The sequence below is a fragment of the Pristiophorus japonicus genome, chromosome 9 (assembly GCF_044704955.1).
Source record: "Pristiophorus japonicus isolate sPriJap1 chromosome 9, sPriJap1.hap1, whole genome shotgun sequence".
NCBI classification, from domain to species: Eukaryota; Metazoa; Chordata; class Chondrichthyes; family Pristiophoridae; genus Pristiophorus; species Pristiophorus japonicus.
In genome coordinates, this window is record NC_091985.1 from 64,361,945 (window position 1) to 64,387,770 (window position 25,826).

The following is a 25,826-nucleotide window of genomic DNA, read 5'->3' on the forward strand; positions in this document are numbered from 1 at the left end:
TCTAAGTAGAGCGCTTGCTTTGGGAGTCCTGTGTCTGGCATGCAAACAATGTGGCCCGCCCAACGGAGCTGGTCGAATGTGGTCAGTGCTTCGATGCTGGGCATGTTGGCCCGATCGAGTACACTAACGTTGGTGCGTCTGTCCTCCTTGGGGATTTGCAGGATCTTGCGGAGACATTGTTGGTGGTATTTCTCCAGTGATTTGAGGTGTCCACTGTATATGGTCCACGTCTCTGAGCCATACAGGCGGGTATCACTACAGCCCTGTAGATTTGGGAGCCTGATCTTGGAACACTCTCTTCCTCGGGTCCTATGTGTAGCCCCCACCCACACCTTCCCCTCTCAGTGGAGACCCACCCCGCCCACACCCTTTTCCTCTTGTCCAATCCGACAATACCCGCGCGACCTGGAAACAGTGCTGCTGACCCGGAAGTTGCCGGCGCATTGTCCAAGATGGTGCCGCGGAGTTTGTGTTGTGTCTTCAGGCGGCTGCTCCAGCAGCACCAGGTAACGCTTCGCCGCTTTTACATATTGGACACAGACTCCCCATCACCGTTTAAATATTCTCGCCGCTTCCATGATGGCGCGTTACCCGGGCAACTGTCACTCATATGGCCTCACACAGCCTCCGAGCTGGAGACCGACCCCGAGACTGAGAGAGAGCAACATATTTCTCCTGCTCTCAATGTCCAAGTGAATTTGTGATGTGCAGTTTCATCGATATCGTCCTATAATGTGGAGCCCAAAACGGCACACAGTACTCCAACTGTGATCTTACTAAGGTTTCATATAGATTCACCATTACATCTCAATTTTTATATTTTATATCCCTCGTCATAAAAGACAATATTCCACTAGTTTGTTATGGTCTTATTCGCTTGGAGTGCTGTTTTTAATGTATTCAATATCTCTCGGCTGTCCCCCCCCCCCCCCCGTATAATTATTCCTTTTATGTTTTTTTAGCAAATGTACCATCTTACATTTACTGACATTGAATTCCATCTACCTTTTTGCCCATTTCCACTATCTTCTCAATATCCAAATTATTTACTATGCCTCTTTAGTATGATCTGCACTTTTAATCTAATCCAATTTGCTACCTACCCCCTAATTCCACACCCCTTAATCTTCTCCAATTGTCTCAGTGTAGGTGACCGCATACCTGATCACATTCTCCAGGAAAACCTTCAGCATCCCGCGGTCTCCTCATAGATCAAAAACTTTCTGAAAGTCCACGTACACCACATCCATTACATTTCCATCATCCATCATATTTGTCACCTCGTCATAGAACTCCATCAGATTTGTCAAACACAACCTTCCTTTATGAAGTACTTGTTAGCTGCTTCTAATTATTTTCTCCTCTTCATGAGAGATCAACACCTGGAGCACGTGTTAAAAATCGACCCCCTGAACCCCATGGGAGAACTCAATTCCCCAGACTGTGTAAAAGATCAACCCCAGACCCCATGTGTGAGATCAGCCCCCAGAACACATGTGAAAGATCATCCCCTTCACTCCTCAGCTCTCAATATAGGGATGAGTAGTGGTGCTGAGCAATATCTTTCTCATTTTAAGTAGTGATTTTGGAACCTTGACAAACTGCTCAATCCCAAGCTTCCTTCCCCACATCCAATCTCTTACTAAGTTTGCTTTAATCGACCTACAAAATACTGCTCCATCCCTACTTCTTCCTCCTTCTGCCAAAGCTCCACACCATTATCACCCAGTGACTTGACTTGTGCAATGTGCTTCTTGCTGGAATCCCAAACTGTATCCTGAGTAAAGTGCAAGTCATTCAGAACACAGAGCTTTCTCTTGCATGAAATGCTGCACTCCCGTCACCTCTATTCTTGCCAAGCTTGTCTGGTTCTTGTGACCTATCACATGCACTTAAAGATCCTTATATCCTCCTTTTGAAATCCCTCTTTGGCCTTGTCCCACACTACCAGAGCAATCTTTCCCAGTGGGCACTCCCTTACTATACCAATGTCCTCCTTGCCCTCCACTCCCTTTCCTCCATCATCAGCGGTTGCCTCTTCAACCACTATAATCTTTCCCTTTGGAATTTCCTTCAGAAATCACTCCACCTTGCGACCTCCCTCATTGCTTTTAAAAGTCTCCTTAAAAACCCTGGCTTTTGACAATGTTGGTGGTCCCTGAAACTTTTCTTTCTGCTCAGTGTTCACTTTTTACTCTCTTCCTTTAACATTCTCAAAAATGTCTTTCTCCCTAGAAGTTACATGGTTTAAAAGGTGTTCAATTGGTTTTAACTTCATCTCTGTAGAGTGTCTTCATCAGGAGGAGGTAACATTCAGCTGTAGCTTAAGCAAAGTTCAATATGTTGGCTATGTGGGATCGCCATGTTAGCTCAGTTTTCTTTTGAACGGTAAAGATATACATGTCTGAATAACTAAAAAATTCATACTGTTTGACTTTCAGGTTAATCGAGTGCCACCTTTGAATTATGCCAGCAATAATATGATAACAGTATGCCTTTGGTAAGTTTAAAGATATTAGGTTCCCTCAGATTAAGATTATTCCTATCAATATTCTTTTCAAAAATAAGCAGAAACAAGGAATTTTTAGGGTACATTTCTACAACAACTAATATTGGTACAAAGTGTTATAGTGTAATTGCAGCCCAAATCTAGATTCAGAACTTGAACTGGAGGAGGGAGTCTCAATATGCTATGCACTAAAGATCCCCTCATACCTTCGCTAGCATCGAATTAGTAGTGTAAATACTGAAGGGGATTCTGAAGGGGATTTACAGGGTAGATGCTGAGAGGTGGTTTCGCCCAGCTGCAATGTCTAGGGGGCACTGTCTTAGGATCAAGGGTAGGCCATTTAAGACAGAAATGAAGAGGAATTTCTTCACTCAGAGGGTTGTGAATCTTTGGAATTCACTGCCCCAGAGGGCTGAGTCTCTGAATATATTCAAGGCTGAGATAGATAGATTTTTGGGGTCTAGGGGAATCAAGGGATATGGGGATAGGGCAGGAAAGTGGAATTGAGGTCGATGATCAGCCAGGATCTTATTGAATGGCGGAGCAGGCTCAAGGGGCTAAATGGCCTACTCCTGCTCCTATTTTTTATGTTCTTATGTGATACGTTTTATAATAAAAGATGAAACTGAATACTGTGTAATGAGCAAGTGTGACCGTAGCTCCTTTTAATAAGACTCCAGAGTTCAGGCACCTCGTGGGTGGCCTGCTTATATACCGTGTTCCCAAGGGATGCTGGGATCCCTTGGGACTCCAACAGGTAGACCCTCTGGTGGTGTAATACAGGTTGCAAGGGGTTAAATACATAACATCACTCCCCCGTAAAGTCAACAGTACACTTATTTACAAGCTGAGACGATCTGAGGCTTTACGCTCCCTTGTCGATCGTCTTGGTACAAATGTGGGTAATTCAAAGGTTGTGGGTGAGTTGGTTGGTTCTTCGCTGGGCTGCTGGGCAGCCGGCCTTGCCCGGCTGCTGGGGATGGTGAGTTCGGCTTTATGGTCACAGTGTGTTGGAGGGCCAAAGTTGGTGGTGTCCTCTTCGGGTTGTTCGTAGCTGTTGGTGAACCGCAATTTGATTTGGTCTAAATGTTTTCTGCGTGTTAGTCCATTGGCCAATTTGACCTGAAACACCCTACTCCCCTCTTTGGCTATGACCGTGCCAGTGAGCCATTTGGGACCATGTCCATAATTGAGTACAAACACAGGGTCCTTGACCTCAATATCGCGTGACAAATTTGCGCAGTCATGGTACACACTTTGTTGATGCCGCTTGCCCTCCACGTGATCATGGAGATCAGGGTAGACAAGAAAGAGCCTTGTTTTGAGCGCCCTTTTCATGAGCAGCTCGGCTGGGGGTACCCTGGTAAGTGAATGTGGTCTGGTGTGGTAGCTGAGCAGCACTCGGGATAGTCGGGTCTGCAGGGAGCCTTCCGACACTCGTTTCAAGCTTTGCTTGATGGTCTGAACTGCTCGTTCTGCCTGGCCGTTGGATGCGGGCTTGAACGGTGCAGATATGACGTACTTGATCCCATTGCGAGTCATGAATTCCTTGAATTCAGCACTGGTGAAACACGGACCAAACATAGAAACATAGAAAATAGGTGCAGGAGTAGGCCATTCGGCCCTTCTAGTCTGCGCCGCCATTCAATGAGTTCATGGCTGAACATGCAACTTCAGTATCCCATTCCTGCTTTCTCGCCATACCCCTTGATCCCCCTAGTAGTAAGGACTTCATCTAACTCCTTTTTGAATATATTTAGTGAATTGGCCTCAACAACTTTCTGTGGTAGAGAATTCCACAGGTTCACCACTCTCTGGGTGAAGAAGTTTCTCCTCATCTCAGTCCTAAATGGCTTACCCCTTATCCTTAGACTGTGACCCCTGGCTCTGGACTTCCCCAACATTGGGAACATTCTTCCTGCATCTAACCTGTCTGAACCCGTCAGAATTTTAAACGTTTCTATGAGGTCCCCTCTCATTCTTCTGAACTCCAGTGAATACAAGCCCAGTTGATCCAGTCTTTCTTGATAGGTCAGTCCCGCCATCCCGGGAATCAGTCTGGTGAACCTTTGCTGCACTCCCTCAATAGCAAGAATGTCCTTCCTCAAGTTAGGAGACCAAAACTGTACACAATACTCCAGGTGTGGCCTCACCAAGGCCCTGTACAACTGTAGTAACACCTCCCTGCCCCTGTACTCAAATCCCCTCGCTATGAAGGCCAACATGCCATTTGCTTTCTTAACCGCCTGCTGTACCTGCATGCCAACCTTCAATGACTGATGTACCATGACACCCAGGTCTCATTGCACCTCCGCTTTTCCGAATCTGTCACCATTCAGATAATAGTCTGTCTCTCTGTTTTTACCACCAAAGTGAATAACCTCACATTTATTCACATTATACTTCATCTGCCATGCATTTTCCCACTCACCTAACCTATCCAAGTCACTCTGCAGCCTCATAGCATCCTCCTCGCAGCTCACACTGCCACCCAACTTAGTGCCATCCGCAAATTTGGAGATACTACATTTAATCCCCTCGTCTAAATCATTAATATACAGTGTAAACAGCTGGGGCCCCAGCACAGAACCTTGCGGTACCCCACTAGTCACTGCCTGCCATTCTGAAAAGTACCCATTTAATCCTACTCTTTGCTTCCTGTTTGACAACCAGTTCTCAATCCATGTCAGCACACTACCCCCAATCCCATGTGCTTTAACTTTGCACATTAATCTCTTGTGTGGGACCTTGTCGAAAGCCTTCTGAAAGTCCAAATATACCACATCAACTGGTTCTCCCTTGTCCACTCTACTGGAAACATCCTCAAAAAATTCCAGAAGATTTGTCAAGCATGATTTCCCTTTCACAAATCCATGCTGACTTGGACCTATCATGTCACCTCTTTCCAAATGTGCTGCTATGACATCCTTAATAATTGATTCCATCATTTTACCCACTACTGAGGTCAGGCTGACCGGTCTATAATTCCCTGCTTTCTCTCTCCCTCCTTTTTTAAAAAGTGGGGTTACATTGGCTACCCTCCACTCGATAGGAACTGATCCAGAGTCAATGGAATGTTGGAAAATGACTGTCAATGCATCCGCTATTTCCAAGGCCACCTCCTTAAGTACTCTGGGATGCAGTCCATCAGGCCCTGGGGATTTATCGGCCTTCAATCCCATCAATTTCCCGACTAATATGGATTTCCCTCAGTTCCTCCTCACTAGACCCTCTGACCCCTTTTATATCCGGAAGGTTGTTTGTGTCCTCCTTAGTGAATACCGAACCAAAGTACTTGTTCAATTGGTCTGCCATTTGTTTGTTCCCCGTTATGACTTCCCCTGATTCTAACTGCAGGGGACCTATGTTTGTCTTTACTAACCTTTTTCTCTTTACATATCTATAGAAACTTTTGCAATCCGTCTTAATGTTCCCTGCAAGCTTGTTCGCGTACTCCATTTTCCCTGCCCTAATCAAACCCTTTGTTCTCCTCTGCTGAGTTCTAAATTTCTCCCAGTCCCCGGGTTCGCTGCTATTTCTGGCCAATTTGTATGCCACTTCCTTGGCTTTATTACTATCCCTGATTTCCCTTGATAGCCACGGTTGAGCCACCTTCCCTTTTTTATTTTTACACCAGACAGGAATGTACAATTGTTGTAGTTCATCCATGCGGTCTCTAAATGTCTGCCATTGCCCATCCACAGTCAACCCATTAAGTATCATTCGCCAATCTATCCTAGCCAATTCACGCCTCATCCCTTCAAAGTTACCCTTCTTTAAGTTCTGGACCATGATCTCTGAATTAACTGTTCATTCTCCATCCTAATGCAGAATTCCACCATATTATGGTCACTCTTCCCCAAGGGGCCTCGCACAACGAGATTGCTAATTAATCCTCTCTCATTACACAACACCCAATCTAAGATGGCATCCCCCCTAGTTGGTTCCTCGACATATTGGTCTAGAAAACCATCCCTTATGCACTCCAGGAAATCCTCCTCCACCGTGTTACTTACAGTTTGGTTAGCCCAATCTATGTGCATATTAAAGTCACCCATTATAACTACTGCACCTTTATTGCATGCACCCCTAATTTCCTGTTTGATGCCCTCCCCAACATCACTACTACTGTTTGGAGGTCTGTACACAGCTCCCACTAATGTTTTTTGCCCTTTGGTGTTCTGCAGCTCTACCTATATAGATTCCACATTATCCAAGCTAATGTCCTTCCTAACTATTGCATTAATCTCCTCTTTAACCAGCAATGCTACCCCACCTCCTTTTCCTTTTATTCTATCCTTCCTGAATGTTGAATACCCCTGGATGTTGAGTTCCCAGCCCTGATCATCCTAGAGCCACGTCTCTGTAATCCCAATCACATCATATTTGTTAACATCTATCTGCACAGTCAACTCATCCGCTTTATTACGGATACTCCTTGTCGCTGACTCGGACATCAGGCAGGTTGTGTGTGGCAAACATGGTTCGCAGGCTTTCAATAGTGGCCGTGGATGTGCTTACAGACATTATTGCACATTCAGTCCATTTTGAGTAAGCATCCACGACAACCAAAAACATTTTGCCTAGAAATGGGCCCGTATAATCCATGTGGATCCTCGACCACGGTTTGGAGGGCCACGACCACAAACTTAGCGGTGCCTCTCTGGGTGCATTACTCAGCCGAGAGCAAGTGTTGCACTGGCGTTCCAGTTCCAGCGGATTTTTCCCAGCCAGCTTCTGCCAAACGATCCACAGCGGGAGTTCGTGTACTGCTCCATCATAGGAGACTTTGACTTCTGCACTGCCAATTACAAGGATTAGCTCCTTGGTGTAAGTCCTTAGTTTGGTGTGAATGGGGCTGAGCTTGGGCCTGTGTGCCTTTTTGCCCCACAGCCTGTCGAAGGCCTTTTTACTCATTATGGACTGACTTGCACCCGTGTCCAGTTGCATAGATAATGGAATTCCGTTCAGTTCAACTTTCAACATTATTGGTGGACATTTCGTGGTGAATGTGTATACCCCGTACACTCCTGCCTCCTCGGTACGAGTCTCCAATTCAGCCTGATCCACAGTGGATCGATCTTCCTCTGCACCGTGGTGGTTTGCAGGGTTTGCAGCTCGCTTGCACATTCGCTGGAGGTGTCCCATTGTACTGCAACTGTTGCACGGATAGTGCTTGAAGCAGCATTGATGGGGCCGATGATCACCTCCACAGCGCCAACAAGGTGTTAACTGCCTCGCATTAACGATTGATGACAGACTCTGGGTCATCTGAGATCGGGCAGCAGCAGCTGGCGTGTATGTTCTGCCATGTATATTCCTGCTCGAAAACGACGTTACTTTGTGCACAGTACTGGCCGAAACTTCTTTCTTCTGCGAAATCTGTTTGGTGTTGTCGCTGGTGGATATAAATGCCTGGGCTAGCGTTATGGCTTTACTTGGATTCGGAGTTTCAACAGTCAACAGTTTGCAAAGGGTTACTTCATGGCCAATGCCCAGTACAAAAAAGCATTTGTTCTAGAAATCCCTCAAATTCGCAATGTCCTGCGAGTCGCCTTAGTTCAGCGACATAGCTCGCCACTTCCTGGCCCTCCGACCGTTGCCACATGTAGAACCGCTATCTCACCATCAAAACGCTTTCCTTAGGATTTAGGTGCTCCCGGACCAGCGTACACAATTCTTCATAGGATTTAGCTGTTGGTTTTGCCGGAGCTAGGAGATTCTTCATGAGGTCATAGGTTGTTGCCCCACAGACAGTTAGGAGGATCGCCCTTCGTTTGGCAGCATTCTCGTCCCCGTCCAGCTTGTTGGCTACAAAGTCTTGGTCGAGTCTCTCCATGAAGGCCTCCCAATCGTCCCCTTCTGAGAACTTCTCCAGGGTACCAACTGTTCTTTGCATTTTTGCGCCGTTGTTCGTTACCTCGTCGCCAATTGATACGTTTATAATAAAGGATGAAACTGAGTACTGTGTACAATGAGCAAGTGTGACCTTAGCTCCTTTAGTAAGACTCCAGAGTGCAAGTACCTCGTAGGTGGCCTGCTTACATAGCGTGCTCTAAGGGATGCTGGGATCCCTTGGGACTTCAACAGGTAGTCCTCTGGTGGTAGTGTAATACAGGTGGCAAGAAATTAAATACATAACATTATGAATGTTCCTTCATTAAATAGTAGCACTCTAACCTATATCAGCAGAGTAATTTTAACTCACCCATTCCTAATGATGCTGGATGCCATTATAGCATATTAGTTTTGCCAGATTCACTAGCAGTGTGTGCAGTAAGCAGGTTAATTTGTTTTACTAATTATTGCTTGTATCCGTGGTTTAAGATTGCTGGTCCAGTTAAGCTTCTGGTCAATGGTGAACCCCAGGATGTTGATAATAATGGACATGGCATTGGTGGTGCCTTTGAAGGTCAAGAGGATGGGATTGGGCCTTTTCTTATTGGAGTTGGTTATTTCCCAAGACTTATGTGCTGTGAATCTTACCTGCTATTTATTAGGCCAAGCTTGGATATTGTTCAGGTTCTGCTATAGGCTGGTTGGGGCTGCTTCATTATTGGAAGAGTTGCTGTGAATGGAATGCCACAGAAAATCAACCAGTGTCTTGTGTAAAACTATTTTCTGTCACTTATACAGTCACCCTTCTGTCACTCTTAGTTAAACAACAATAACATACATTTATATAGCGCCTTTAACGTACTAAAATATCCCAAGGAACATAATCAGACAAAAATTGACACAAAGCCATTGGACAAGTGACCAAAAACTTGGTTAAAGAGGTAGGTGGAGAGGCAGAGAGGTTTAGAGAGGGAATTCTAGAGTTTAGGGCCTAGATGGCATAAGGCATGGCTGTCAATGGTGGGGCAAAGGAGGCCAGAGTTGGAGGAATGCAGCGTTCTCGGAGGATTGTAGGGGTTACAGACCGAGGGAGGGGTGAGGCCGTGGAGGGATTTGGACACGAGCATAAGAATTTTAAAATCGGGTTGTTGGTGAACTGGGAGCAAATGCAGGCCAGTGATCAGAGGTGCGATGGATGAATGGGACTTGGTGTGAATTAGAATTCGGGCAGCAGGGTTTTGGATGAACTTAAGTTTGTGTAGGGTGGAAGGTGGGGGGCCAGCCAGGAGAGCATTGAAATAGTCAAGTCTGGAGGTAACCAAAGCACGGATGAGGGTTTCAGCAGCAGATGTGCTGAGGTAGAGGCAGAGATGGGTGATATTCCGAAGGTGGAAGTAGATGGTTTTGGTGATGAAGAGAATATGGGGTGGGAACCATAACTTTGGGGTACCCGTAGCATAGTGGTTATATTACTGGACACGTAATCCAGAGTCTGGACTAATGATCCGGGGCCATGAGCTCAAATCCCACCAGGGTAGCTGGGGAATTTAAATTCAATTAATTAAACAAATCTAGAATTAATAGGCAAATCAGTAATGGTGACCATAAATCTACCAGATTGTCATAAAAACCCATCTGGTTCACTAATGTCCTTTAGGGAAGGACAACTGCTGTCCTTACCCGGTCTGGCCGATATGGAGCTCCAGACTCTCAGCAATGTGGGTGACTCTTAACTGCCCTCTGAAAAGTCCGATCATGCCATTCAGGTGGCTCACCATCACCTTCTCAAGGGAAATTAGGAACGAGTAATAAATACTGGAATTGCCAGTGACGCCCACATCCAGTGAATGAATAAAAAAAGCTCAGCTCAGAGTCAAATAAAAGACCGAGGTTGCATACAGTCTGGTTCAGCCTGAGACAGTGGCCAGGGAGAGGGATGGAATTGATGGCTAGGGAACAGAGCTTGTGGCAAGGGTCAAAGACAATGACTTCGGTCAACCCAATGTTTAATTGGAGGAAATTTTGGCTCATCCAAGACTGGATGTCATATAAGCTGTCAGACAACACAGAGGCAATGGATGGGTCGTGACAGGGTGGTGGTGAGGTGGAGATTATCCAAGTGGGAGTTAAGTCTGGGATGGCGGTAAGAGAATAGGAAGGTCGAGGAGTAGTGATGGATTGGGGTTGAATTGCCCAATAGTCAAACATTATAATCAGCCCAAATTTATTCTAACCATGGCAAAGTTGTTAGGCAAATGAATTCAATTACATCTGATAGGGTCATTCTTCTGATTTACTACCAGTTAGAGCAGACCATAGAAAAGAAAGTTGAAACAAATGAAAAAGAATTGAACAATCCAAGGTAGGTGTAAATTTAGCTTAAATGATTCTTACAATTCGGATAATTCACACTTTCTGTCTTCTTCATTTACAAGTGCAATGCAATGTTAAAATGTCGTGTTTCAGCTTTCCCTCTCAGAACATGCCAGTTCCACAATGCATCCTACTTGTTAACTGGCCTGTCAAATTAAGAAAGCCAGGGTTCTCAAATGCAACCGCACATCAAAGAAAACTTTGTATTTATTTTCAGGATTTCAGTTATATAGTTTTCAAGGGAAACACGTTTATATTCTATTTTACATGGTAAAATGCCCAGTGCTAATAAAGCCTCCGACTTACCGCTAGTTAGCTTGACTGAGTGGTAACACTATTATCTCAGTGTCAGAATGTTGTGGGTTCAAGTCCCATTGCAGAACCTCAGTACATAATCTAGTTTAACTTTTCAGTGCAGGACTGAAGGAGTGCTGCATTGTTGGGAGTGCTGTCTTTTGGATGAGATTAAGGTAAGATACTGGTTCAGGCAGACCTAAAAAGATCCTGTAATACTATTTTTGAAGAGGAGCAGGGCGTTCTCTTGGTAACCTGGCCAACCAACATCAACAAAACAGATTAACTGGTCATTTATATCGCTCACTGTTCCTGGAATCTTTCTGTGTGCCAACTGGTTGCCATGTTTGCTACATAACAACTATGACTACGTTTCAGAAGTAATTCAGTGGCTGTTAAATGCTTTGAGATGTCTTGAAACACGAAAGGTGCTATGTAAATGTAAGTCTTTCTTTAGAAGCTTTTTAAATACAATTTAGTTTTTGTAAAATTCAGATACTGTACATACAAATAATTTTATAATAAATAATTATTTCATCTACAATGTTTTTGTTTAACAGCAGTAAAAGGCCAGCGCTGACATTATCAGCGGGAATCCATTTGGGGTCTCCACACTATACCACAGCTCCATTGGTAAGGTTTTCTGCAAATTTTATTTAGTCTGTTATGATATGTGCTGTATATTTTAAAGTAGTTAGCTTGTCAAGTACAGCAGTTTTATTCACTTAATTCTTAAGAGATCATAATAGAAAATGCCCAAACTAGAGATGAATCAAAACTCGGCTGCCCGTGTCCTAACTCTCACCAAATCCCGCTCACCCATCACCTCTGTGCTCGCTGACCTACATTAGCTTCCAGTTAAGCAACGCCTCGATTTCAAAACTCTCATCCTTATTTTCAAATCTCTCCATGGCCTCGCCCCTCCCTATCTCTAAAGTCCTCCAGCCCCACAACTCCCCGAGATGTCTGCACTCCTCTAATTCCGCCCTCTTGAGCACCCCTGATTATAATCCCTTAACCATTGGTAGCCGTGCCTTCTGTTGCCTCGGCCCCAAACTCTGGAACTCCCTGCCTAAACCTATCCACCTCTCTACCTCTCTACCTCTCTTTCCTCCTTCAAGACGCTCCTTAAAACCTACCTCTTTGACCAAGCTTTTAGTTACCTGCGCTAATTTCTACTTATGCATCTTACTGTCAAATTGTTTTATCTCATAATACTCCTGTGAAGCGCCTTGGGATGTTTCACTACGTTAAAGGCGCTATATAAATACAAGTTGTTGTTGTTTACATAGTTATTTACTTTTCTAGGAACAAAATTATCTGGGCATCTTTTAGAACATGTTGAATTTTGTATAAAAATACGATTGATACTTGTCCATATTTGTAACAGTATATCCATAGACGTTACAACACGGAAATAGGCAATCAGCTCAATCAGTCCGTGCCAGATATCAATATTCCTTTGCAGTTTCCGAATTTGATATCATCTGCAAATTTCAACGCCACTCCCGCTAGACCTATATCCAAATTATTGATATATACAGTGGACAGAAGTAGATTATCTTAAGAGGCAGAATCACTTTTAAAAACAGAAAGTCCTCAGTAGTTTACTGGATATCTTTGCACATTCAACATTCAACAAAATCATCTGGCAGATGTAGAAATAAGAAATCTTCATTTGTAAACTCTCTTAATATTCAGTCACTGTTTCAAAATTTGAGTTTAACTTAAAGAATAACATGCAGTTGTATTAAATAAGTGCATTTGGTTACAGTTGGTTGAATAATTTTTCACGATCGCTAATTTCCCATATTTTGGGATATAAGTCTTACTGCTACCTCAAGTGACCATTTTCACCCATGATCTTGGACAGTGGGCTAATTGACTGTGAACTATCACCGTGGAGCCTAATCCTTTTCTCATGAACCATCTATACAATGCAGTCTCATCAAGTGTTGCTGGATGGTTATCAGAATCATGATACCTGGCTGATCTCTCATCCCACCTTCCTAGCCAAGACTAAGGGGGGAATTTTCTGGGGGTCAGCGGGCGCCATCTGTGGCGGGTCGGGTGGAAAACATTTTTTTGACGGGGTCGGCACTCCGCTCTCAACCCACTGCCACGTGCCTTTACCAAATGTCGGGTCTGCCAACACTGAGCAGACTCGACACACAGCGGCAGAGGAAGCAATTAAAATCATTAGTGGCTTGTTTACAGCCACTTAATGCTTTATTTTACCCAGCTTTTTGTTTTTGACAGGTCACCCATTGGTTTACTGCTGTGCCTAGACCTTGTCTGTGAAGCTGAGACATGAGGTCACTGGCCATTGTTTCAGCTGATGAGCTGATAGCTTCAAATGTCAAGTCAAAGCTCCCAGCTGATTGAAAAATGTTCCTTCAGCTAATAGCTTCTCTTAACTGCATTTCCACTACCGATTGCTGCAAGTCTTTACACAAGTCTCCATCCAGTCTGACATTACCTCTCTCACCATTGACAGATCGCTTCTGTCATCTCTACTTCACCTGCCATCTATTCCATCATCATCGATGCACTTTATACTCTCTCACCTTGGTCCTCAGAATCCCACCACAATCAGCCCGACCACCAGGCATACAAGCAGCATCAACAACACCACCGACTTTCTCCACAATCAACTGATGCTGCACAGGACGCAAGACATCAGGACCCGACCACATTGTTGCCCAGGAGGCCAGGCATGGCCTCACCATAGCCAGATTTACGTCACTTGACTGCCGCATGTGCCAGGTTGGCACCATCCCACACCAACACCATAAAGCAGCGCCACAATGCCCAAGCCATTCCTTACACATTCATGACCATTGTTTGTGGGTAATGTTATGTCTCACCATTCACTGCAACTCACTATGCCACTTCCACAGGTGCACACAAATCTGTCCAAGAATGCAAAGCATTGAAAATAAAGGTTTCAATGTATGACACCACAGTAACAGAAATTTTACATGACCTTGTGTGTTGTTAGTTGATATGATTGCATTAGGATGAGGGTGGCTAGTGAGATGGGGATGTGATAATGTCGAGAGAGGGGGATGGGTGGAGGTGCAAGGTAAGTTGGTGTGAGAAGGATGTGCAGGAGTAGGGTAGGGAAGGCAGAGTGATGGGAATGTGATGAGAGTGGCTTTGTACTAATATTTCGTGATCTACGGAGATCATTGAAACATTCGCGGCATTGCACCCAGGTCCTCCTGACGATATCCCTGCTTGTGCCCTCCTGTGCAATGTGCAACCAGGCTGTGTTCGTCTCCTGGGGAGGTTTCTTCCACCCATGCGAAGAGAAGAGGACCTCCCTGTATGCTATGACTCCTTCCAAAAACATATGGAGGAATTCATGAGACAGCCTGGGTGCCACCCTGCACCTTTGTGTAGTGATTGTCAGTGTTTGCAGCACCTCAATGCTGTAGAACACTGACAGCACAAATATCAAAATAAAGTTGGCCATGGTCCCTTTAAGGAAACCGGCTGATGACGCACCATCAAATCAAGTCATCAGACCCATTTCCTATAATTGGCCGGGAAACGCACTGGGTGGGCTTAACAAGCCCAATCAGGGGAAAATCATTCTAGACAGTGGGCTGGAGCCAGCAATGGGGCTGGGACCCACCACCGACGTAGCCTGTCACGGACCCGCTTAGGTTCATAAAATCCAGCCCTAAGTGTTGCACCCTGCATACCACTCTTGCTGAAATTGATTTAGTACAGGACAGGAATCAGACGTGGGAGTCTTGTGATTTGCATGGCCAAGTACCTAGTTATGCAGTGTACTTAACCCTTTGACGTATCAGCTCGACGTAGCAGAGTGAGAGTTTAAGCCCCTCTGAAGGACACTGGCATATAACCCAGACTGATGCTTCAGTGCAGTTCTGAAGGAGTCCTGTATTGTTAGAGGTGCCGTCTTTCAGATGAGATGTTAAACTGAGGCCCTGTCTGCCTGTTTCAGGTGGATATAAAGAACTCATAACATTTTTTTTGAAGAAGAGCAGCACATTCTCCTGGTGTCCTTGGCAAAGTTCATCCTTCAGCTAACACTACCAAAACAGATTAACTGTTTTTTGTTTGTTGGAACCTTGATCTGTCCAAATTGGCTGCTACGTTTGGCTAAAAACAAGTGACTACACTTCAAAAATTATTAATTGACTGTGAAGCATTTTGGAATGTTCTGTGGACGTGAAAGGTGTCATATAAAAATGAGAATTATTTCTTCCAAGTCATTTGGTGGAGTGGGGGCTGGTTTAAACATTTTCTACTTCATTTTTATTTGCTTTACTGTTTATTGCCGAAGGTGCAAATTTAAATCTGTCAAGTTTTAGAGTATTTGGCTGCTTTGGAACTTTGAGACATTTCATTCTAAAGATACCTGTGCAATAAGTTATTTTGTTTGTTGTGCTTTATGATTTTATGCCAATGCAGGTAATAGTAACTGATGCGCCTGATTCACTTTACAAGAAGATCTCAGTGATGGTGAAGGGCCATGATAAAACTGTACTGGATAGTTACGAATATTTTGCCACACTTGCTGCTAAAGAGCTGAATATCAATGTTGATAAAGTGTAAGTACTTAATTGCTCTTATAAGCAGCTTCCTTGCATCTTTTTGGATTTAATATGCCAAGTGGATTAGTTTCAAATTTGGACTTGTGTCCCTATCAACATCACTGAAACAGATTACCAGGTCATTATCACATTGCTGTTTGTGGGAGCTTGCAGTGTGCAAATTGGCTGATGTGTTAGACATAGAAACACAGAAAATAGGTGCAGGAGCAGGCCATTCAGCCCTTCGAGCCTGCACCGCAATTCAATATGATCATGGCTGATCATGCAACTTCAGTACCCTACTCCCGCCTTCTCTCCATATCCCCTGATCCCCTTAGCCGTAAGGCCACATTTAACTCACTCTTGAATATGTGCAATGAAATGGACTCAACAACTTTCTGTAGTAGAGAATTCCACAGGTCCACCACTCTCTGGGTGAAAATGTTTTTCCTCATCTCGGTCCTATACGGCTTACCCCTTATCTTAGACTGTGACCCCTGGTTCTGGTCTTCCCCAACATCGGGAACGTTCTTCCTGCATCTAACCTGTCCAGTCCCATCATAATTTTATGTTTCTATGATATCCCCTCTCATTCTTCTAAATTCCAGTGAGTATAAGCCAAGCCGATCCAGTCTTTTTTCATATGTCAGTCCTGTCAACCCGGGAATTAGTCTGGTGAACCTTTGCTGCACTCCCTCAATAGCAAGCACGTCTTCCTCAGATTAGGAGACCAAAACTGCACACAATACTCAAGGTGTGGTCTCACCAAGACCCTGTACAACTGCAGTAAGGCCTCCCTGCTCCTATACTCAAATCCTCAGGCCAGCATGCCATTTGCTTTCTTTACTGCCTGCTGTTCTTGCATGGCTACCTTCAGTGACTGATGTACCATGACACCCAGGTCTCTTTGCACCTCCCCTTTTACTAATCGGTTACCATTCAGATAATCTGCCTTCCTGTTTTTGCCACCAAAGTCGATAACCTCACATTTATCCATATTATACTGCATCTGCCATGCATTCGTTATAATCTACCAAAATTCTCTGGACTCTGGGGAGGTACCAGCGGATTGGAAAGCAGCTAATGTAACGCCTCTGTTTAAAAAAGGGGGCAGACAAAAGGCAGGTAACTATAGGTCGGTTAGTTTAACATCTGTAGTGGGGAAAATGCTTGAAACTATCATCAAGGAAGAAATAGCGGGACATCGAGATAGGAATAGTGCAATCAAGCAGACGCAACATGGATTCATGAAGGGGAAATCATGTTTAACTAATTTACTGGAATTCTTTGAGGATATAACGAGCATGGTGGATAGAGGTGTACCGATGGATGTGGTGTATTTAGATTTCCAAAAGGCATTCGATAAGGTGCCACACAAAAGGTTACTGCAGAAGATAGAGATATGCGGAGTCAGAGGAAATGTATTAGCATGGATAGAGAATTGGCTGGCTAACAGAAAGCAGAGAGTCGGGATAAATGGGTCCTTTTCGGGTTGGAAATCGGTGGTTAGTGGTGTGCCACAGGGATCGGTGCTGGGACCACAACTGTTTACAATATACATAGATGACCTGGAAGAGGGGACAGAGTGTAGTGTAACAAAATTTGCAGATGACATTAAGATTAGTGGGAAAGCGGGTTGTGTAGAGGACACAGAGAGGCTGCAAAGAGATTTGGATAGGTTAAGCGAATGGGCTAAGGTTTGGCAGATGGAATATAAGGTTGGAAAGTGTGAGGTCATCCACCTTGGGGGAAAAAAAACAGTAAAAGGGAATATTATTTGAATGGGGAGAAATTACAACATGCTGAGGTGCAGAGGGACCTGGGGGTCCTTGTGCATGAATCCCAAAAAGTTAGTTTGCAGGTGCAGCAGGTAATCAGGAAGGCGAATGGAATGTTATCCTTCATTGCGAGAGGGATGGAGTACAAAAGCAGGGAGGTCCTGCTGCAACTGTATAGGATATTGGTAAGGCCGCACCTGGAGTACTGCGTGTAGTTTTGGTCACCTTACTTAAGAAAGGATATACTAGCTTTGGAGGGGGTACAGAGACGATTCACTCGGCTGATTCCGGAGATGAGGGTGTTACCTTATAATGATAGATGGAGTAGACTGGGTCTTTACTCATTGGAGTTCAGAAAGATGAAGGGTGATCTTATAGAAACATTTAAAAGCATGAAAGGGATAGACAAGATAGAAGCAGAGAGGTTGTTTCCACTGGTAGGGGAGACTAGAACTAGGGGGCACAGCCTCAAAATACGGGGGAGCCAATTTAAAACCGAGTTGAGAAGGAATTTCTTCTCCCAGAGGGTTGTGAATCTGTGGAATTCTCTGCCCAAGGAAGCAGTTGAGGCTAGCTCATTGAATGTATTCAAGTCACAGATAGATAGATTTTTAACCAATAAGTGAATTAAAGGTTACGGGGAGAGGGCGGGTAAGTGGAGCTGAGTCCACGGCCAGATCAGCCATGATCTTATTGAATGGCGGAGCAGGCTCGAGGGGCTAGATGGCCTACTCCTGTTCCTAATTCTTATGTTCTTATTTACCCATTCACCTAACCTGTCCAAGTCACCCTGCAGCCTCTTAGCATCCTCCTCACAGCTCACACTGCCACCTAGCTTAGTGTCATCTGCAAACTTGGAGATATTACATTTAATTCCTTCGTCTAAATCATTAATGTATATTGTAAATAGCTGGGGTCCCAGCACTGAACTTTGCGGCACCCCAGTAGTCACTGCCTGCCATTCTGAAAAGGACCCGTTTATTCCCACTCTTTGCTTCCTGTCTGCCAACGAGTTCTCTATCCACGTCAATACATTACCCCCAATACCATGTGTCTTAATTTTGCACACTAACCTCTTGTGTGGGACCTTGTCAAAAGCCTTTTGAAAGTCCAAATACATCACATCCACTGGTTCTCCCTTATCCACTCTATTAGCTACATCCTCAAAAAATTCTCGAAGATTTGTCAAGCATGATTTCCCTTTCATAAATCCATGCTGACTTGGACTGATCCTGTCACTGCTTTCCCAATGCGCTGCTATTACATCTTTAATAATTGATTCCATGATTTTCTCCACCACCGATGTCAGGCTAACCGGTCTATAATTCCCTGTTTTCTCTCTCCCTCCTTTTTTAAAAAGTGGAGTTACATGATCTACCCTCCAATCCATAGGTACTGATCCAGAATCCATGGAATTTTGGAAAATGACCACCAATGCATCTACTATTTTATTAGCCACTTCCTTAAGTACTCTGGGATGCAGACTATCAGGCCCTGGGGATTTATCGGCCTTCAGTCCCATCAGTTTCCCTAACACCATTTCCTGGCTAATAAGGATTTCCTTCAGTTCCTCCTTCTCGCTAGACCCTCGGTCCCCTAGTATTTTCGGGAGGTTATTCATGTCTTCCTTCGTGAAGACAGGACCAATGTATTTGTTCAATTGGTCTGCCATTTCCTTGTTCCCCATTATGAAGTCACCTAATTCTGACTGCAAGGGATTTACATTAGTCTTCACTAATCTTTTTCTCTTCACATATCTATAGAAGCTTTTGCAGTCAGTTTTTATGTTCCCTGCAAGCTTACTCTCATACTCTATTTTCCCCCTCTATTTAAACCTTTAGTCCTCCGCTGCTGAATTCAAAATTTCTCCTCGTCCTCAGGTCTGCTGCTTTTTCTGGCCAATTTATATGCCTCTTCCTTGGATTTAACACTATCCCTAATTTCCCTTAGCCATGGTTGAGCCACCTTTCCTGTTTTATTTTTACATCAGACAGGGATGTACAATAGTTGTAATTCATCCATGTAATCTTTAAATGTCTGCCATTGCCTATCCACCATCAACCCTTTAAGTATCATTCGCCAGTCTATCCTAGCCAAATCTCGTCTCATACCATCGAAGTTTCCTTTCTTTAAGTTCAGGACCCTAGTCTCTGAATTAACTGTGTCGCTCTCCATCTTAATGAAGAATTCTACCATATTATGGTCACTCTTCCCCAAGGGACCACGCACGATCAGATTGCTAATTAATCCTCTCTCGTTACACAAGACCCAGTCTAGGATGGCTTGCTCTCTAGCTGGTTCCTCGACACATTGGTCGAGAAAACCAACCCTTATATACTCCAGGAATTCCTCCTCCACAGTATTGCTACCAGTTTGGTTAGCCCAATCTATATGCAGGTTAAAGTCACCCATGATAACTGCTGTACCCTTATTGCACACATCCCTAATTTCCTGTTTGATGCCATCCCCAACCTCCCTACTACTGTTTGGTGGCCTGTACACAACTCCCATTAACGTTTTCTGCCCTATATTACAACAGTGACTACACTTCAAATAGTACTTCATTGGCTGTAAAGCACTTTGGGACATCCAGTGGTCGTGAAAGGGGGAAGGCAGATTGTAATTTACTGTACCACTCAGTTCACCACTACTGTATTATAAAAATGTCCTTACCCACGCATCTTTATTCCACATACCATTAGGAATGAGCACATGGACCATGCACTCTTGGGGATTCTAAACAGGAGCTTGCTAAATAGCTTGTTGGCCGAGCTTGATGCTTCCTTACAGTTATGTAGCTAGAATCATAGAATGGTTACAGCACAGAAGGCGGCCATTTGGCCCGTCGAGCCCGTGCCGACTCTCAGCTAGTTCCACATCCCTGCCCTTTCTCCGTAGCCCTGCAATTTTTTTTCCTTCAGATACTTATCCAGCTCCCTTTTGAAAGATAAGATTGAGTCTGCTTCCCCACCACCCCTTCAGGCAGTTCATTCCAGATCCCAACTACTCACTGCGTAAAAAAAAGTTTTTCTTGCATTGCCTTTGTTTTTTTTGCCAAACACCTTAAATCTGTGTCCTCTGGTTCCTGACCTTTCCGTCAATGGGAATAGTTTCTCTCTATCTACTCTGTCCAGACCCCTCATTTTTTTTTAACATCTCTATTAAATCTCCTCTCAATCTTCTCTGTTCTAAGGAGAACAACCCCAGCTTCTCCAGTCCATCAACTCAGATAAATAACTCAGCAGCCTGAGGATTAAGCCATTTTGTGACAGCAAGTGTCACAATCATAAAATGTATACATAACTGATCCATCTCAAAAGAGACAGAATGAGCCAGGTGTTGCATGGAATGTGGAGGACATTTTCATTCCGAATAATAGGTAGGTTATTTCCCTTTACTTTTAGTGTCATCCAGATTTTACACAGCCCAGTCAACCTATGATGAAAATTATTCAGATGTATAGTAGGGGGAGAATTTCTGTGGGGTTTGCCAAATCTCATGCTAGAACTTTGGCAGAAGGTCGGTGGAAACCCTGAAGAAATAGCGTACTTGGCCATTTTTAGCCATTTACTGCTTTTCTTCATGGGTTCCACTGATCACCCCACCAGAGAATCCTCATAGAAACTCTAGATGCATCTGTTTTGTTTGCTTTATTCTAGGCTTGTACTTTTTTCTAGTTTTCTCCACACTCTCTTATAGAACATACAATTGCAGCAACACTGAAAGCAGTCGTTTTGATATTTATACGCATCTGACACATTGCATTGGTAAAGTGAATGGGCTCAAATTTCCCCAGGAATTGCTGGTTTTTTTTTTGGAGCAACTTGATTTTTCTAGAGTATCTTTTTAGTTGCAATTCTGGCCATTTAATTTGCACCAGTGTAAGTGAGTTCGTTAGGTTTTTTTTCTAGTTTAGTTTTTTTTTCAAAAGGGGGCATTACCAGCCACTTACACTTGTTTTGGCCATTTAAGCAAGTTTAGCCAGCTAAAAGTTACTCCAAACTAACTTAGGCCAGTGTAATTGGGCACTCTTGTACATTCAGAAAAACCTTGCGGTGACTTAAGAAATCAGCGCAGGAAGCCAGAGATAGAGGGGGGAAGGAGACCTTGCAAAGCACTAAACACCTTCACAACAACATTAAAGAAGCATAAATACATTTAAAGCACCAAGCACTAAACAAAGCAGTACATTTGCACCAAGTTCTAAACAAAGCACAAAAAGTAATAAGCAATGAATTAACAAATAAAAAATAGAAGGAATCCTGCACCTAAAGCACCAAGATCAAAGTAATAAGCAATCAATCAATCAGTAAATAACAAATAAAAAATAGAAGTCCTACCTTGGGGAATGCCGATGAGGGAGCCCATTCAGCCAGGGATAGGGACGGCGTGCTTCGGGCCCCTCCCACAAAGCCTGCAGCGCGCACTCTCAGATTCGGCCTGCCAGGAGCTACTGCACACGCGCGCAGACTCTAGCGCGAATGTGCAGAGGTCCCGGCACTGTTTTCAACGCCGGGACCTGGCTCTGCCCCCAATCCACTGGGCTATGCTACGCCACCACCAAGGAGAGGCTGGGGAACGGCCAGAATCAGGAGGAAGATTTTCGGTACTGTTGCACGCGGACAAAAGCGGTGCACCTCGGGTGAGGGCGCCAGAAAAAAGGGTTGGGGAAATTTGAGCCCATAAACACTAAAATCGATGTCCTGTGGTTTAAAGTAACATTTTGTGAAGTTAATTAGCATTTTTTTAATAAAACTTTTCTAGGTATGAGCCTGCAAAGAAAATTGATAGAATGACACTTCTCAAATCTATTCACATTTTCAAGAAGCACAGAGTTCAGTATGAGATGAGAACCCACTACAGATGTATAGAGGCAAGTAAAAGGCATGGTAGATCTCTTACTATAAACTTTCAGCTGCTAGATGCTAAACATTCGAACTTCAAATAATTTTGAACCATTAAATGAAGCTAAAGTGAAGGTCATTTTAATTATTACATTGCTTCCTATTTTTGCCCTTTATCTGCTCACTGTGATGTCAAGCAATTAGTAAATTGCCATAAACTTTGAGGACAAGGGTAAATTTGTTTTCTTTGCTCCTTATTAACCAAAGAAAATGTTTCTTCTTGATATGCATTGATTCGTGTAAGTACGGTGATCATGTGGCATGATATTCTGACAGGTTAACAAAATTTTAAATGTATTTTGTTTCACAAACCCATTGTATAGAATTACTTCGCTGGTAAATAGTCAGCTTTATTCTTGTCTCATTGGGAGTCAGCCAAACAGCTGGACATTCTAATCATAGTCCCAGTGTGAAATATGCTGGTAGTAGGTATATGGGAAGGCAATCTGACATCTGTCACTTAGATTATCTGCAGCTTGTGATATAACTCTGACTATCCAGCCTTTTAATATCAAGCATAACCAAAATTTCATTTTTCTCCAGCAGATGAAACCCTTTATGTTCTGTCAAATCCTCTTTGATTTTATAATACCATTGGCCCAAGTTTCCACATGATTTGCGCCTGATTTTTAGGAGCAACTGGTGGAGAACGGACTATCTTAGAAATCGCAATTCTCCACATTTTTTTTTCTGCAGTTCTAGTCAGGTAGAACAGTTCTACTTTGGAACAGAATTTTTTCTTCAAAAGGTGGCGTGTCCGGCCACTGACGCCTGATTTGAAAGTTTCCACAGTGAAAACGTACTCCAAACTAAAGTAGAATGGAGCAAGTGAAGATTTTTGTAGAATTGAAAAAACCTGTTCTACACATTAAAAAATCAGGCGCAGGTTACAAATTAGGCATCCAGAACGAGGTGGAGGGGGGAAGGGAAGTCATTAAATTCTATAATAAATCCTTATTTATACTTATACAAATATTATACAAATAAATCCAACCTGAATAAACATTTATAAGCAAAGAAAAGATTAAATAAACCATCTTCCTACCTCTGAAAGTGCTTCAGCCAGGGAGAATTCTGCAGCTGTTCGTGCCGCTGAGCGGGAGGGGGGGGGCAGAAAAAGCCGTTCGTGCCGCTGAGCGGGGGGGGGGGGGGGGGGGCGAGGAGAAAGCGGTTTGTTGTTGTGGAGGGGAGGGAGGGGAAGGAGACAGCGGTTTGTTGCCGCGGAGGGGAGGGAGGGGAAGGAGACAGCAGCTTGTTGCCGTGGAGAGAGGGGAGGGAGGGGAAGGAGACAGCGGCTTGTTGCCGTGGAGGGAGGGGAGGGAGGGGAAGGAGACAGCGGCTTGTTGCCGTGGAGAGAGGGGAGGGAGACAGCGGCTTGTTGCCGCGCAGTGGAGGGGAGGGAGGGGAAGGAGACAGCGGTTTGTTGCCGCGGAGGGGAGGGAGGGGAAGGAGACAGCGGCTTGTTGCCGTGGAGGGAGGGGAGGGAGGGGAAGGAGACAGCGGCTTGTTGCCGTGGAGGGGAGGGAGGGGAAGGAGAGAGCCGTTTGTTGCCGCGGAGGGGAGGGAGGGGAAGGAGACAGTGAGAAGGGTCGCCTCAGTGCTGATGTGCTGATGGCAATGTGATTTTATTAAAAAATGTTCAAAAATTAAACAGCTACAAAGAACTACAAAAATGGCCGAGTGCCAATGTTTTTTTTCACACTGAGCATGCGCAAACACTCCAACGCGCACGCGCAGCGTTGCCGGCAGGAAAAAAACTAATTTAAATAGTACCCGCCCCCTCCCACTTACAAAATCGGCGCGAGTGTAGGCTCCGCCCCCCTGTCGAGAATAGCGCGTTTTTTTTCTGGCGCGAAAAACGGGCGCCCAGCTCGGAGGGGCGCCCGTTTTTTATCCTGTGGAAACTTGGGCCCCATATACCTACAGCAGACAACAGAACAGGCAATTTACTTCCAAATCTTTGCAATTGTCAGTTTTCAATCAACTGTTATGGTGTGTAACAGCAGGCCAGCAAAAAAAACTTCTTCCAAGTTTTTCTCCTCTTTTTGGGGAGACTGCCAGCCTGTGTATAGCTGAGTGGAAATTAAGTAGAGTAGGGTATGCCATGTGTTGATGCTCCAAAGTACATCCTACAAATGTATTTTACTACTACAATCTACTTTCTTTTTGCCTATTTCCTTCCCAGGTCTAATGATCAAAATTTTCTGCCTTTTGTTAATGAATTGTATTTACTTCTGTAGCTATTCTTGGAATAGTAGTTGGTTTGTACAGGGAGTACTGCTGATTGATGAGCTGTCCCCAACAGCAGTCATTTTACAAATCCTCATAATGAAAGAGAAAGAAAAAACACTTTTTACTGGTGCATTCATTTTTTGTGAAATACAACTGAATTGTTAAATAGAAATATAGGACAGTTTTGAAGCCTGTGCTTGTGTGTGATTGAAGAATTCTGGCTTACTTTTAATACTGTTGCTGTTCTCTGCCAGCTCAAATATCTGACTGGAAGCACTGCTGATGTGTACTTGGAATATATCCAGCGCAATCTTCCAGAAGGGGTCGCTATGGAGGTGACCAAGGTCAGTCTTGTATTGGTACTGGTACAATTTTTCTGATTGTCATGCATGTCTGTAATTTATAAAACTTTTCTGCCTTTTCAGACAATGTTAGAAAAACTACCTGACCACATTAAAGAACCTGTTTGGAACACACATTCTTCTAAAGATGAAGGCAAACCAAACTGATAAAGGCAATGGACATTTTGCTGTAACTGTTTCTGCTGTTCATTTTAAATTAAAATAGCTCACTAAATAAAATTCATTTGTCAAAATGCTTTACCTTTGTGTTAGATTATCCAGGCTGCATTTTATAAAACAGACTAAAAATAGTAACATACCATTTTACTACTCTTGCAGACAGTGCCCTCAAATGTGCCAAAAATCAGGGTAAACTACTAAATAGAGCAAAAGGTGGAGCAATTAAACAGGAATATTTTTAATGGATTGGGAAATAATGAAACCTTTAGGCATTTGTCCAAATAACCTGAATTTGAGATGGTTAGAAATCAACAATCACAGCTGTTTGTATTTGGAGTTACCTGGGCAATAGCAGGACTAGGTATAGAACACAAGAACTAGGAGCAGGAGTAGGCCATTTGGCTCCTCGAGCCTACTCCGCCATTCATTAAGATCATGGCTGATCTGATCATGGCCTCAACTCCACTTTCCTGCCTGCTCCCCATAACCCATGACGCCCCTATCGTTCAAAATACTGTCCATCTCTACCTTAAATATATTCAAAGACCCAGCCTCAACAGCTCTCTGGGGTAGAGAATTGCAAAGATTCACGACCCTCAGAGAAGAAATTCCTTCTCATATCTGTTTTAAATGAGCGACCCCTTATTCTGAAACTATGCCCCCTAGTTCTAGATTCCCCCACGAGGGGAAGCATTCTCTCTGCATCTACCCTGTCCAGCCCCCTCAGAATCTTAAGACGTTTCAATAAGATCAACTCTTATTCTTCTAAACTCCAATCAGTATAGGCCCAATCTGCTCAACCTTTCTTC

General features: G+C 44.0%; 1 protein-coding gene across 4 annotated transcripts; it reads left to right on the forward strand.

Moving 5' to 3' along the window:
• Positions 1–429: 429 nt before the first annotated feature.
• Positions 430–25,077, forward strand: mrps10 (mitochondrial ribosomal protein S10). 4 transcript variants are annotated; one of them, XM_070889408.1, is made up of 7 exons: positions 430–506; positions 2,442–2,500; positions 11,575–11,647; positions 15,443–15,600; positions 22,125–22,233; positions 24,751–24,840; positions 24,922–25,077. In XM_070889408.1, exons 1-7 carry the CDS (start codon positions 453–455, stop codon positions 25,003–25,005), a joined length of 627 nt encoding a protein of 208 aa, XP_070745509.1. In that variant the 5' UTR covers positions 430–452; the 3' UTR covers positions 25,006–25,077. The 4 variants fall into 4 exon arrangements, with proteins under 4 accessions (XP_070745509.1, XP_070745512.1, XP_070745510.1 ...); XM_070889411.1 differs by having other exon boundaries at positions 15,461–15,600; XM_070889409.1 differs by having other exon boundaries at positions 11,578–11,647.
• Positions 25,078–25,826: the final 749 nt, after the last annotated feature.